Below are 11,748 nucleotides of genomic sequence, written 5' to 3'. Positions count from 1 at the left end.
CCCCTGCAAAAATGACCCCTCCTCTTATTGTCGGGGGGGTGCCTTGCCTTAGATCATCCAGTTGATCTCCATGGCTGAGCAGGGAGTTGAACCCTGGTCTCCAGAGTTGTAGACTAAGCCTGCAGTGAAGAAACAATGTAGTTTGACACCACTGTAAATGCCATGCCTCCATGCTATGAAATTCTGGAATTTGTAGTTGTGGTACCAGAGCTCTCTGACAGAGAAGGCTAAATATCTCACAAAACTACAAATCCCAGAATTCCATACCATTGAGTCTCATGGCAGTTAAAGCAGTGTCATACTACATTATTTCTGCAGTGCAGATTAGACTACAGTCCAATGCTCAAACCACTCCATCACACTTGCTGTCATACCAACTACATATTGAATCCTGCTAGATGACTCCTAAAACTACCCGCCTTGGCTGTATATATAGATTTACCAAGTACTTAACAGATTACAATATTTGAGTAGTATGCTTTATTTGGCTTGCACCTTAAGTTAAAAATGAAGATTATAGTAAGGAGAAAATGGATACAAAAAGATGTATTTGGAATATTGGGTCTGGGGCTCCTGTTTCATCTTGCTTCATAGTAAGGTTATCCTGGCAGAGTATAGATTAGGATCTTAGCTGGCCTGTTTTAGAGCAGTTTTGCTTTTTCTTCATTAGTAAAATGGGATCATTTTTGTCTATTAATGTGATACTGCTCGTATTTTTCCTCCTCTAGTCAGTATTAAAATGTTCACCTGCTGTTGATAGAAACACAGCTCTCTTGTATTGAATGTTGTCTGGTATTTCTGAAGTTTTATGTTAAATAGACTTGCTTTCATAGAGGATCAAATGAGAGCATTAAAATTCAGAAAAGCATTTTATATCAAGAGAAGAAAGGTCTGTTTTCCCCCCAAAGGCAGAGTTTCTGCTTCTGCACTGATCCTTTTTGCTGTCAACACCACAGCATAAGGCATTACAGGGTGTTCAGCACAGTAGGATCTCTCTGTACATGGAACAGCTGCTTTTCAGAGCTGTGAAACAAAGGAAAGAAGTGGTAAACGGAATAGTTACTTTGTTGAAATGCCCTTAAATGATAACAGTTGGGACATTTAGCACCTTTCTCTATATCTGTTTTCACACTGACTTTGATTTTTTAAGGTACTCTTAAAACCATTGTATTGGTAAATGGGAATATATTCACAACAACAAGATTTTTTTTTCAAAAGGAGGTACATATTTGTTAAATTTAATAGAACAGTCGGGCAAAGACCATACATTCATTTTTTCTAACTTTTTTATTGGGTAGAAAAGGAAAACAATTTCATTATTGGGAGATAAGAGAAATGGAGTGATGACAGAGAGACTAGTTATAAATGCTTTTGTGTTTCTCTAGTTTGATTCCATACCATGATCATACAGTGCATTGGCTCATCAATAAGCAGTGTATGATTGTATGTGTCATTTGTCTTATGTGTTGACACACAAAGGACCGTTTTAGAGCTGTGATGAATTTTTCCTTTCTGAGATCCATCTAGTTCCTTTATGTCCAGTTTTGGATGTTTCTCGGCCTTTTGGTTCAGATCAAGTGCAATTTGGGGTGCTAGTGCAAATTGATAAAACATCAAATATATCGAGCAAGCAACAATTATTGTAGCCCTAAGGACAGAGAGTAACGTTTAACTGACTATCTTTTAGAGAGATCTGATCCATTAGCTGGTCAGCAGTCTGACATAACATTTTGTTGTTAATTAATAATAATAATAATAATAATAATAATAATAATTTGTTTTATTTATATACCGCTATTCCAAAGATCATAGTGGTGAACAGCAAGTAAGCTAATTAGCAAGTAAGCTAAATTGCCCCCAACAGTCTGAGTACTCATTTTAGCAACCTCCTCGGAAGGATGCAAGCCTGAGTCGAGCTTGGGCCCTTTTACTGGTCTTGAACTCGCAACCTTGTGGTCTTGAGTGATTGGCTGCAGTACAGGCATTTAACCACTGCGCCACCAGGGCTCCATACCATCTAGTCAGCTTTGATTATAATGTTTTATTTATTTATTTATTTATTTATTTGATGTATTTATACCCAACTTTTCAGCCACAAAGGCTCTCAGAGCAGTTTGCAGATAATGAATTTGATATTTCCCAGCCCTCAAGCTTACAATCTAAAAAGACATGACACAAAAGGAGAAGGGAATGACAGTGGGGAAGGGGAATATGTCCAGTGGTTCTTCTCTCCCTCTGAGGCCTGGACCATGGCAGATGGACTGAAGATACTATGAATGAAAGACTTCCAAGTTACCCTATCATCAATAGCCCTGCTCAGGTCTTTCAGATTGGGGCTGGGGCTTCCTTGACTGAGTCTATCCATTTGGAATGCTGTCCTCTTTTTCTGCTGCCTTCTACTTTATCAAGCATTATTGTCTTTTCTAGGGAATCATGTCTTCTCATGAAATGCCAAAGTACGACAGCTTTAATTTAGTCATCTTGGCTTCTAGAGACAATTCATGCTTGATTTGCTCTAGGAACCATTTATTTGACTTTTTAGCAGTCCATGGTATCCATAAAACTGTTCTCCAGCACCAAATATCAAATGAATTTATTTTCTTCCTATCAACTTTCATTCTTGTCCAGCTTTCACAACCATATATAGAAATGGGAAATATAAGGGCATGGACAATCCTAACTTTAGTATGCAATGATATATCTTGACACTTTGGAATCTTGTCCAATTCTTTCATAGCTGCACTTCCAAGTCCTAGGGCTCATTCACACTCACTTTTTGTCACCAGGAGATTTTGGTCACCACACTGATACAATACTGGATCATTGTTCCCATTATGTTTTGGGTTTGTGAATCTCTCTGAGGCATTTTATCTGTCTTTTATTCACACATACTTGAGCAGTCCCCCTTGCCATGGCAACCCCCAGAATCTCCCGGCCCACCCTGGCCAGAGAGTGGCCAGCAGCCTCAAGAACCCTTCCCAGTACTCCTCCTCCTCCTTCCCCCCCTGGAAAAGGCTCAAAGGGACCAGCGGGGGATCAGCCAGGTGATCCGGATAGATTTGGTAGTGTATTCACACTGCTGAAGATGTGGATCGATGTGGATCTTTCAATAAAACTGGAGGGGGGGTGGTATTGAATATCCTGGATTAAGTGGGTTTTTGGATACCCCCCTCCAAAGTGCACTGAGTGCACCCAAAGTTAGTGTGAACAACAAGGAAACAATGCAGGTTCACCTCAGGTTATCTTCATAGTGTGAATGGGGCCCTAGTCTTCTTTTAATTTCTTGACTGCAGTTTCCATTCTGATTAATGACTGACCTAAGATATGAAAAAAACCTGAACTATTTCAATGTCTTCCTTGTCTCCTTTAAAGTTGTGTAAATCATATGTGGTCATTATTTTCACTTTCTTAATGGTCAGCTGTAAACCTGCCTTTACACTTTCTTCCTTGATTTTCTTCAGTAATTGTTCCAAGTCTTTGCTGTTTTCTGTTAGTACAGTCAGCCCTCGGTATCCACATCCTCCCTGGATGTTCAAGTCCCATTGTAGCAAAACCACATGGCTGCGCTGCCATTAGAAACAACAGGGCTTCTTACCTGTCTCCCCCGAGGGCTCAGAAGGCCAGAAAAGTTGCTCCTGGCTGGAACACAAAAAGTTAACTCAGGGCCTGCTGAATTGCCTTCGCCCCGTCTCTTCCACATTCTCATGAGCCACTTGTTGGAGGGAGCTATCAATCACCTGGTCCCCCTACCTGGGTGATTGACAGCTCCCTCCAACCAGTGGCTACCTTCATGCCCGCCTCTTCCACATTCTCATCAGCCACTGGTTGTAGGGAGCTGTCAATCACCTGGAGAGGAGGACTGGGTGATTGACAGCTCCCTCCAACCAGTGGCTGACAAAAATGTGGAAGAGGTGAGGCTGAGGCATCCCAGCAGGCCCAAAGTTAGTTTTTTATGTTGTGGCCAGGAGCAGCTTATCTGGCCTTCTGAGCCCTGGGGAAGACAGGTAAGAAGCCCTGTTGTTCCTAATGGGGGCGCAGCCACGTGGCCATACCACCATTGGAAACAATATGGGCTTGTCATCCGCAGATGCTTAACTCCGTGGATGGTAAGTCTGTGTGTACCAAGGGTCACCTGTGGTATGGTGTCATCTGTGTATCTTAAATTGATTATATTTCTTACTAAAAATGTCACCCTCCCACCAAGTCTAATCCTGCTTTAATCATGATATGTCCAGCATACAAGATAGGATGATAAAGTGCAGCCTTGCTTGACTCCTTTACCAATTATAAACAATTCAATTTCTAACACTAGCCTCTTGTCCTGAGTACATGTTGCGCATCAGGAAAATTGAATGTTGTGGCACACCCATTTCTTTAAGAGTGATCCATAGTTTTTTATGAAATGTAAAATCAAAGGCTTTGCTATAATCTATAAAGCACAGGCTGATTTTTTTTTTTTTTGAAATTCTTTGCTGCACTCCATTATCCAATGTATGTTTGCAGTATGATCCCTAGTGCTCCTTCCATTCCTGTACCCAACTTGAACATCTCTCAGTTTTTGTTCCGTATAAACTAGAAGTCTTTGTTGTAGAATATTGAGTATCCTTTATGATTAGATCCATTGATTACTGTAAATTGCAGGTTCTTAATCTGAAATCCATTGACCTCTATGAATCCATGAATGGGCTTCAGGATGTCTGTGAACTGGGTGCCAAAAACCTGAATCCCCACTCTCCTTTGATTCCCTTCATGTCACTTTGAAATATGTGTGTGTGTGCACATTTTTCTGGAAAAGAGGCCTATAGTTTTTTTCAGATTCACAAAAGGGTCTGTGACTCCCAAAGTTTAAAGACCCACTGTAGTACACACTTATTGTTTATGTCCTGTGTTGTTCATGTCTCAGAATTATTCTCATGTAAAACTAATAATCCTAATACTGTGTATTTATCTTTTGTTTCTTATAGCAAGTTCTCTATACAGTTGGCTCTCCTTATCCACAATGTTTTTTATCCACGGATTTAAACATCCATGGTTTGGAAATATTCAAAAAAAGTATGAATTCCAAATAGCAAACCTTGGTTTTGCCATTTTATAGAGGGGACACCATTTGGCTATGCCATTATATTTAATGGTACTTGAGAATCTATAGTTCTTCTTCGTGGTCTCTGCGAATCACACAAATGGGTTTATTCTGCGCCTGCGCAGCAATCCTCGGAAACTTCTAGAATCTCTAGGCAGAAAGTAATGTATCTTTCTGTAACTTTTTGGCGGTAGCTCCGCCCACCCATATATAAGGCCCCTGGTGGCCCGCTCCTCTCCAGTTCCTTCATTCCGCCGCGCTAAGCAGCTCTAGGAACTTCGCTAGCTTTTGCTTGCTCTTTGTTATTGGAATCTCTGGCTATTTTGACCTTCGGACTTTCACTGACCATTCTTTCGGACTTTCCCTTGGACTTGACGACTTTCTTTAACTTCGGCTTGACTTCGGACTGGTAACGGACTCTCCTTACCATGGCCTCCTTCAAGCAATGCATTAAGTGCGGGGTTAAATTCCCCAGGGCCGATGGCCACGACAAGTGTGTCCTCTGCCTGGGGGAGACACACGTTCAGGGCAGTTGTCTCCACTGCAAGGCCATGTCCACCCAAGCCCTCAAGAATAGGGACCGGACTCTCAAGGCCGCCCTCTATGAGAGGGTTCTCAGCCAGCCTAGCGGCTCTGGAGCCCCTGGGGATGTGGAGGCCTCCAAAGCCCCCAAGAAAAAAGGGGAGAAATGCTCCGACTGGGACAAGAAGCGGGCTCGCCTGTCCTCGCCGCCGGCTAAGACCCGCCGCAAGGGGCCCCAAGCACGGTCTCAGTGCCTCCGCCTGAGTCGAGGCCAGTACCGTCGACATCGCCTGCTCCTGAGCCGGAGAAGACCCCAACTCCGTCTCTACCGGCCCTCTCCCGTACGGTGCCGCTCGAGCCCAGAGTCCTCCTCACCAGCCACCTTTCTGTACCGGCAGACAGCCTTCAGATTGTCCAGGTGAACTCTGAATCGGAGGGAGAGCTTCGGGACTCCTACGCTCCATTCTCCCCTCAGAGGCCGAGGTCAAGATCACCCTCGCCTTTGCCAACAAGGCGACCACGCTCTGCCTCACGGGACCGGGCCACGCTGGGTACCGAAGCCGACGAGGCTCTGGCTGCACACCATAGCCCCCCTGCAGATCACGACCGGGACCTCTTCCAGGCGTTCCCGGATCTCGTCCACGATCAACGCACGGGACAGTATCTCATCCCAGTTGACCCATCCTGCCTCCGCTGGGACCTCCATGCTCATCTTCAAGGCCGTTGTCCGGATGATGACACTTCCCGCCGGGATGACCGGGACGACCTCGGGACATCCGACCCTCTCCTCAGACGGCGGAGCCCATCCCCCTCGAGATCTGGCTCGGGCTCTCCTCGTTCTGCATCCCCAGTCTCGAATGAGGATGCCCCGTTTGTGCCTCAGGGCCCTTCTGTCCCTTCGCCTACGGATGACATCAGGGCCTTCGCCGACAGGGTCATACGGATGGCTGACGCCCTCAAGCTTGAAGTCGCCCATCCGGAGGATGATGCCCTCGACCCGGTAGAGAGAAGGATCCACGGCTCTGCCCCGGCTCCACCAGCCCTGGCCTACCTCCCTTCCCTGGAGAAGATCGCCAAGCGCTCTTGGGACGCCCCAGCCACCATACCGTCCACTTCGCGCAGGATCGAGAACCTGTACCGAGTCACTCCATCCGCCCCGTCCTGGCTGTCGAACCACCCGAAGCTGAATTCAGCTATTGTTGAAGGGGCCCAGTCCACCTTCGCCCCCAAAGCCTCGTCCTTGCCCGTAGATAAGGACAGTAAGAAGCTGGACGCCTTGGCGAAGAAATTCTACGCTTCGGCTGCTCTAGACCTCAAGATTGCTAATTATGCAGCTTGCATGGGGGCCTATGTCCAGTTCCTGGTGGAGAAGATGGATCCCACCATTGCGGACTTGCCCGAGGACAGGAGGCGTATGATGGCGGCTCTCAGAAATGAGATCCACCTGATGGCTGGACAGCAGATCATCTCCGCCAGGCACTCCACTGATTGTGCATCCAAGATCCTTTCTGGCTCCATTGCCCTCCGCCGCTATGCGTGGCTCCGGTCATCAGATCTTACCCCTCAGGCAAAGGCAGCTATTGAAGACATGCCCTTTGACAACTCGGGCCTCTTCAATAGGGACACGGACGAGAAGCTTAGCTTCAGGTACCGGATGAAGACCGCAGCTAGGAAGCACGGTATGTCCTCCGTACTGTCCAAATCTCCTCGCCAGAGGTACCCTGGCCAGCGCCCCTGGCACTCAGGAGGCCAGTACCGTTTTCAGCCCCAGGACCGTCCTTACCACCAGGACAGCAACCCCCAAGGCCGATCCTCTCAGTCGCCTGCTCCCCCACCGGACAGGCGCCAATCTTCCCAACCCAGATACCAACAGGGATACAGGAAGAAGGATGGCCGGGGCAAGAAGAGGTTCTGATGTGTTTCTGCGCACCTCGTCACCTCCAATAGGTTGAGCCCCTTCTTTACCACCTGGGCCGCCATCACTACAGACTCTTGGGCACTTAACATCGTCCGTAGGGGTTATGCCCTAGAGTTCTCTGAGCTCCCGCCTACCGGAGCTTTTGTTTCAACCGTCCCCTCGGACACTCTTCTCGACGAAGTGCGCACCCTCTTAGACAAAGGCGCCATTGAACCCGTCTCCCCTTCTGAGTTCAAGTGGTGCTTTTTTTCTAGGTACTTCACTGTACCGAAAAAAGACTGGCCTCAGACCCATAATGGATCTTCGAGCCCTTAATAACTTTATTGTTTACAAAAAATTCAGGATGGTAACTCTTGCTTCTATCTTACCACTCCTACAGAAAGACTACTGGTTCGTGACGCTAGACTTGAAAGACGCATATTTTCACATAGCAATCCTGGAGGACCACCGCAGGTTCCTCGCCTTCGCTGTCGGGCACCAGGCGTACTGGTACAAGGTCCTTCCCTTTGGCCTTGCCACAGCTCCAAGAGTCTTCACCAAGTGCATGGCACCCGTGGTGGCTTACCTACGTCAGAAGGGAATCACAGTCTTCCCGTATCTGGACGACTGGCTCTTCGCAGCATCCTCAAAGGACGCCCTACTCAAACAGCTGGAATTTGCCTTATCCCTGCTACAAACACTAGGGCTGCAGGTCAACTTCGACAAGTCCAACTTGACTCCTACCAAGTGAATAAACTTCATAGGATCAACACTGGACTCTGTACAGATGAGGGCATACCTTCCAGAGACAAGGTTCCAAGCCCTCTGCGCATCTCTACAGCCCTGCCTCCGCCAAAGACGCCTTCAGGCCCGTACAGTTCAAGTCGCCATGGGGCACCTGGCCTCCACCACTTTCATCACACCGTGGGCCAGACTGCGCCTCAGGCCCATTCAATCTTGGTTCCTCTCCGTGTTCGACCCCATCCGAGACACGGCCACCAAGTTGCTCACCATCCCGAGGACGGTACAGAGGTCCTTACGATGGTGGCTCCAATCCGACAACGTCTGTGTGGGGATGCCATTCTTACCCCCTCAGCCGGACCTCTCTCTGACTACGGACGCCTCCCTGCAAGGATGGGGCGCCCACACGCTGGACCTTACAATAAAGGACAGATGGTCACTGGCAGAAGCTACTCTCCACATAAACGTATTGGAGATGCTCACCGTGGAGAAAGCACTCAGAGCCTTTCAGACGGTCCTCGCGGACAAGGTGGTGCTCCTCCTCACCGACAACACCATCGTCATGTACTACCTCAACAAACAGGGTGGTACGAAGTCGAGGACTCTGCTATTGATCACCATCCGCATTTGGGAATGGTGCATACAACACAAGATCCTGCTACAATGCATTCACCTGCCCGGCGAACAGAACAACCTGGCAGACCGTCTCAGCAGGTCATCATCTACTTGCCACGAGTGGAGACTGCATCCAGAAGTAGTCTCCCGACTCTTCAATCGATGGGGAACCCACCCTCCTCGACCTGTTTGCCTCCCGGTTGAACACTCAGACCGCGAGATTCTGCTCACGGTACAGAGACCCAGCATCGGAAGGGGACGCCTTCCAGTTCAAATGGACCCAAGGCCTCCTGTACGCCTTCCCTCCATTCCCTTTGATTACAAGGGTCTTCTTGAAAATGTTGGCCGACCACACGGACGCAATCCTGGTAACGCCGTGGTGGTCCAGACAGCCCTGGTTTGCCCCGCTCCTACAATGGGCGCAGGACCATCTCCGCCTCGAGCACCGGCCCGACCTGTTCTCCCTCCACAACGGACAAGTTCACCATCCCGAGATGCAATCCCTCCCATTGGTAGCATGGAGGATTTCATCCTGAGAACACTTCCATCCGGTGTACAGAACATCATTAAGGCAGCACAGAGACCATCCACACAGAGGTCCTATGCCTACAAATGGGATAGATTCCTAACCTTTCTACAAGCAAGGGACACTCCACCATCCCGTGTCTCCATCCCTATAGTCCTGGAATTTCTCATGACTTTAGCGGATGCAGGTCTCTCCTTGAGTTCTATCAAATGCTACCTATCTGCCATTTCATCTCACTACCGGTTTCAGGACAAGCCTTCTCTCTTTGCAAATCCTCTCATAAAGAGGTTCCTTAAGGGATTCAACAATTTGCACCCACCGATTCTAGACCCTACACCACAATGGAGTCTAGATACTGTCTTGGCACATTTGGTATCTAAGCCCTTTGAGCCCTTAGCTACCATGGACCTCAGACTCCTGACTTGGAAGACGGCCTTCCTGGTAGCTATAACGTCAGCCCGCCGAGCTGGTGAATTGTGTGCCCTGAGGATGGACCAACCCTTCCTCCGTTTCCACAAGGACAAGGTGGTGCTCCGTACAGACATCACTTTCTTGCCAAAGGTGGTGTCTGCCTTTCACATCAACCACGACATTGTTTTGCCGACTCTGGCTCCTAATCTGACCACAGACTCTGAGCGTCAGCTCCATGCCCTGGATGTCCGCAGGGCGCTGGTGTTCTATCTGGACAGGACATCTGTCTCCAGGCGTTCGGAGAGACTTTTTGTGTGCTACTCCGAAGCCAAGAAGGGGCTGCCGGTGTCACCGCAGAGGTTCTCCAAGTGGGTGGCCAGCACCATCCACCTCTGCTACGAACTGGCTGGAAAGCCTCTACCAGGTCGGGTTAGAGCCCATGCAACTAGGGCGGTAGCTGCATCCTCAGCCTTTTTGATGGGGATTCCCCTTGAGGATGTCTGTAAGGCAGCTGTCTGGTCCCAGCCATTGACATTCATTAGACATTACAGGCTGGACGCAAGGGCCAGGCACGATGCAGCCTTTGGGAGGGCAGTGTTACTTTCTGCCATTCAATAGACCTGTTACACTGTTAATAAATAACACAGTTGTTTGGTTTACATACTTTATTGATTATGTGATTATTGGTTTTTGACACTCCCTCCTCCTCTGACTATAGCTCGCTAGTCTAAACCCATTTGTGTGATTCGCAGAGACCACGAAGAAGAAGAACAGGTTGCTCACCTGTAACTGTGTTTCTTCGAGTGGTCATCTGCGAATTCACACAAACCCGCCCATCCATCCCCTCAGTGTCTGCTCATTGACAACGCTTGTTGCCGCGCTGTTAGCGGCTCATTCGGAGCTGGAGAGGAGCGGGCCACCAGGGGCCTTATATATGGGTGGGCGGAGCTACCGCCAAAAAGTTGCAGAAAGATACATTACTTTCTGCCTAGAGATTCTAGAAGTTTCCGAGGATTGTTGCGCAGGCGCAGAATAAACCCATTTGTGTGAATTCGCAGATGACCACTCAAAGAAACACAGTTACAGGTGAGCAACCTGTTCATTTTGTTATCCACGGGGGATCCTGGAACCAAACTTCAGCGGATAATAAAGACCCACTGTATGCGCTTATCATATAAAACTGTTGAAATATGATTATCATTTTTATCCTGAGACTGTGTATGCTTATGTAGTAAAAAAAAAAGCTGCATACTATTATGTTATAAATTAAATAATTCATTAAGTGTGTATGATTCTATTAATGAAGGGTTTTCACCTGGACTGGACAGAGGTGGAATTGAAGAAAAGTTGCAAGGTGGGATGTTTTCTGTCTTTCTTGAAAACAGAGATAATGTGTTTAAATAGGCTTCAGCCTGTGCTGTTAAACATATATGTCTACATCTTTTATGTTTAAAGCTAAGAAGTATTAGTTGACCTAAAGTGTATATAATGCCATATAAGTTGCTGTACTTGAACTGATTCAGCTTTGCATGATAGCTTTTAATCTTGTGAAGATTAAAAATATTTTATCCATGAAATGGAGACAGCAGCCTAGATTCCCCTTCAGTTCTACAGCTCTCTTCACAGGAACGGAATGTATATAAAGGAAGAATAGCCATCTTTGAAATAGTGGAAATAGGTTCCCCAGACCAGTTGGTATTTTAGCATGTTAGTAAAAGTTTGAACTTGTCCAAGTTGCTGACAGCATGTTAATTATTCAGGGCAAAATCCACAAATACAAAAAAGTCTAAATTCCATTTAATTTCAGCAGAAAACTAAATATGTTTAAATCTCCTTTGACAAATTAAATAGTACTTAAAAGTACTTAATTTTAACTGGATCAGGCGATTAGCACATTGTCTTTTTCTTTATCTATGAAATCTTTATACAATATTTTTCTCAAATTATTATTTTAAA

General features: G+C 46.9%; 1 protein-coding gene across 14 annotated transcripts in view; it reads left to right on the top strand.

Annotated features, from left to right (window-relative positions):
* Positions 1-11,748, top strand: part of HFM1 (helicase for meiosis 1) — a 94,368-nt gene that overhangs the window by 60,983 nt on the left and 21,637 nt on the right. For all 14 annotated transcript variants that reach the window (XM_042466114.1, XM_042466118.1, XM_042466109.1 and 11 more), the window contains one exon: positions 11,099-11,146. In XM_042466114.1, the coding sequence (XP_042322048.1) occupies positions 11,099-11,146 (48 nt within the window). The remainder of the gene's footprint in view (positions 1-11,098; positions 11,147-11,748) is intronic.

The sequence above is a fragment of the Sceloporus undulatus genome, chromosome 4 (genome assembly GCF_019175285.1).
Source record: "Sceloporus undulatus isolate JIND9_A2432 ecotype Alabama chromosome 4, SceUnd_v1.1, whole genome shotgun sequence".
NCBI lineage: Eukaryota > Metazoa > Chordata > Lepidosauria > Squamata > Phrynosomatidae > Sceloporus > Sceloporus undulatus.
The sequence above is the reverse complement of the archived record's forward strand: the minus strand, read 5'-3'. Positions and strand labels throughout refer to the sequence as shown.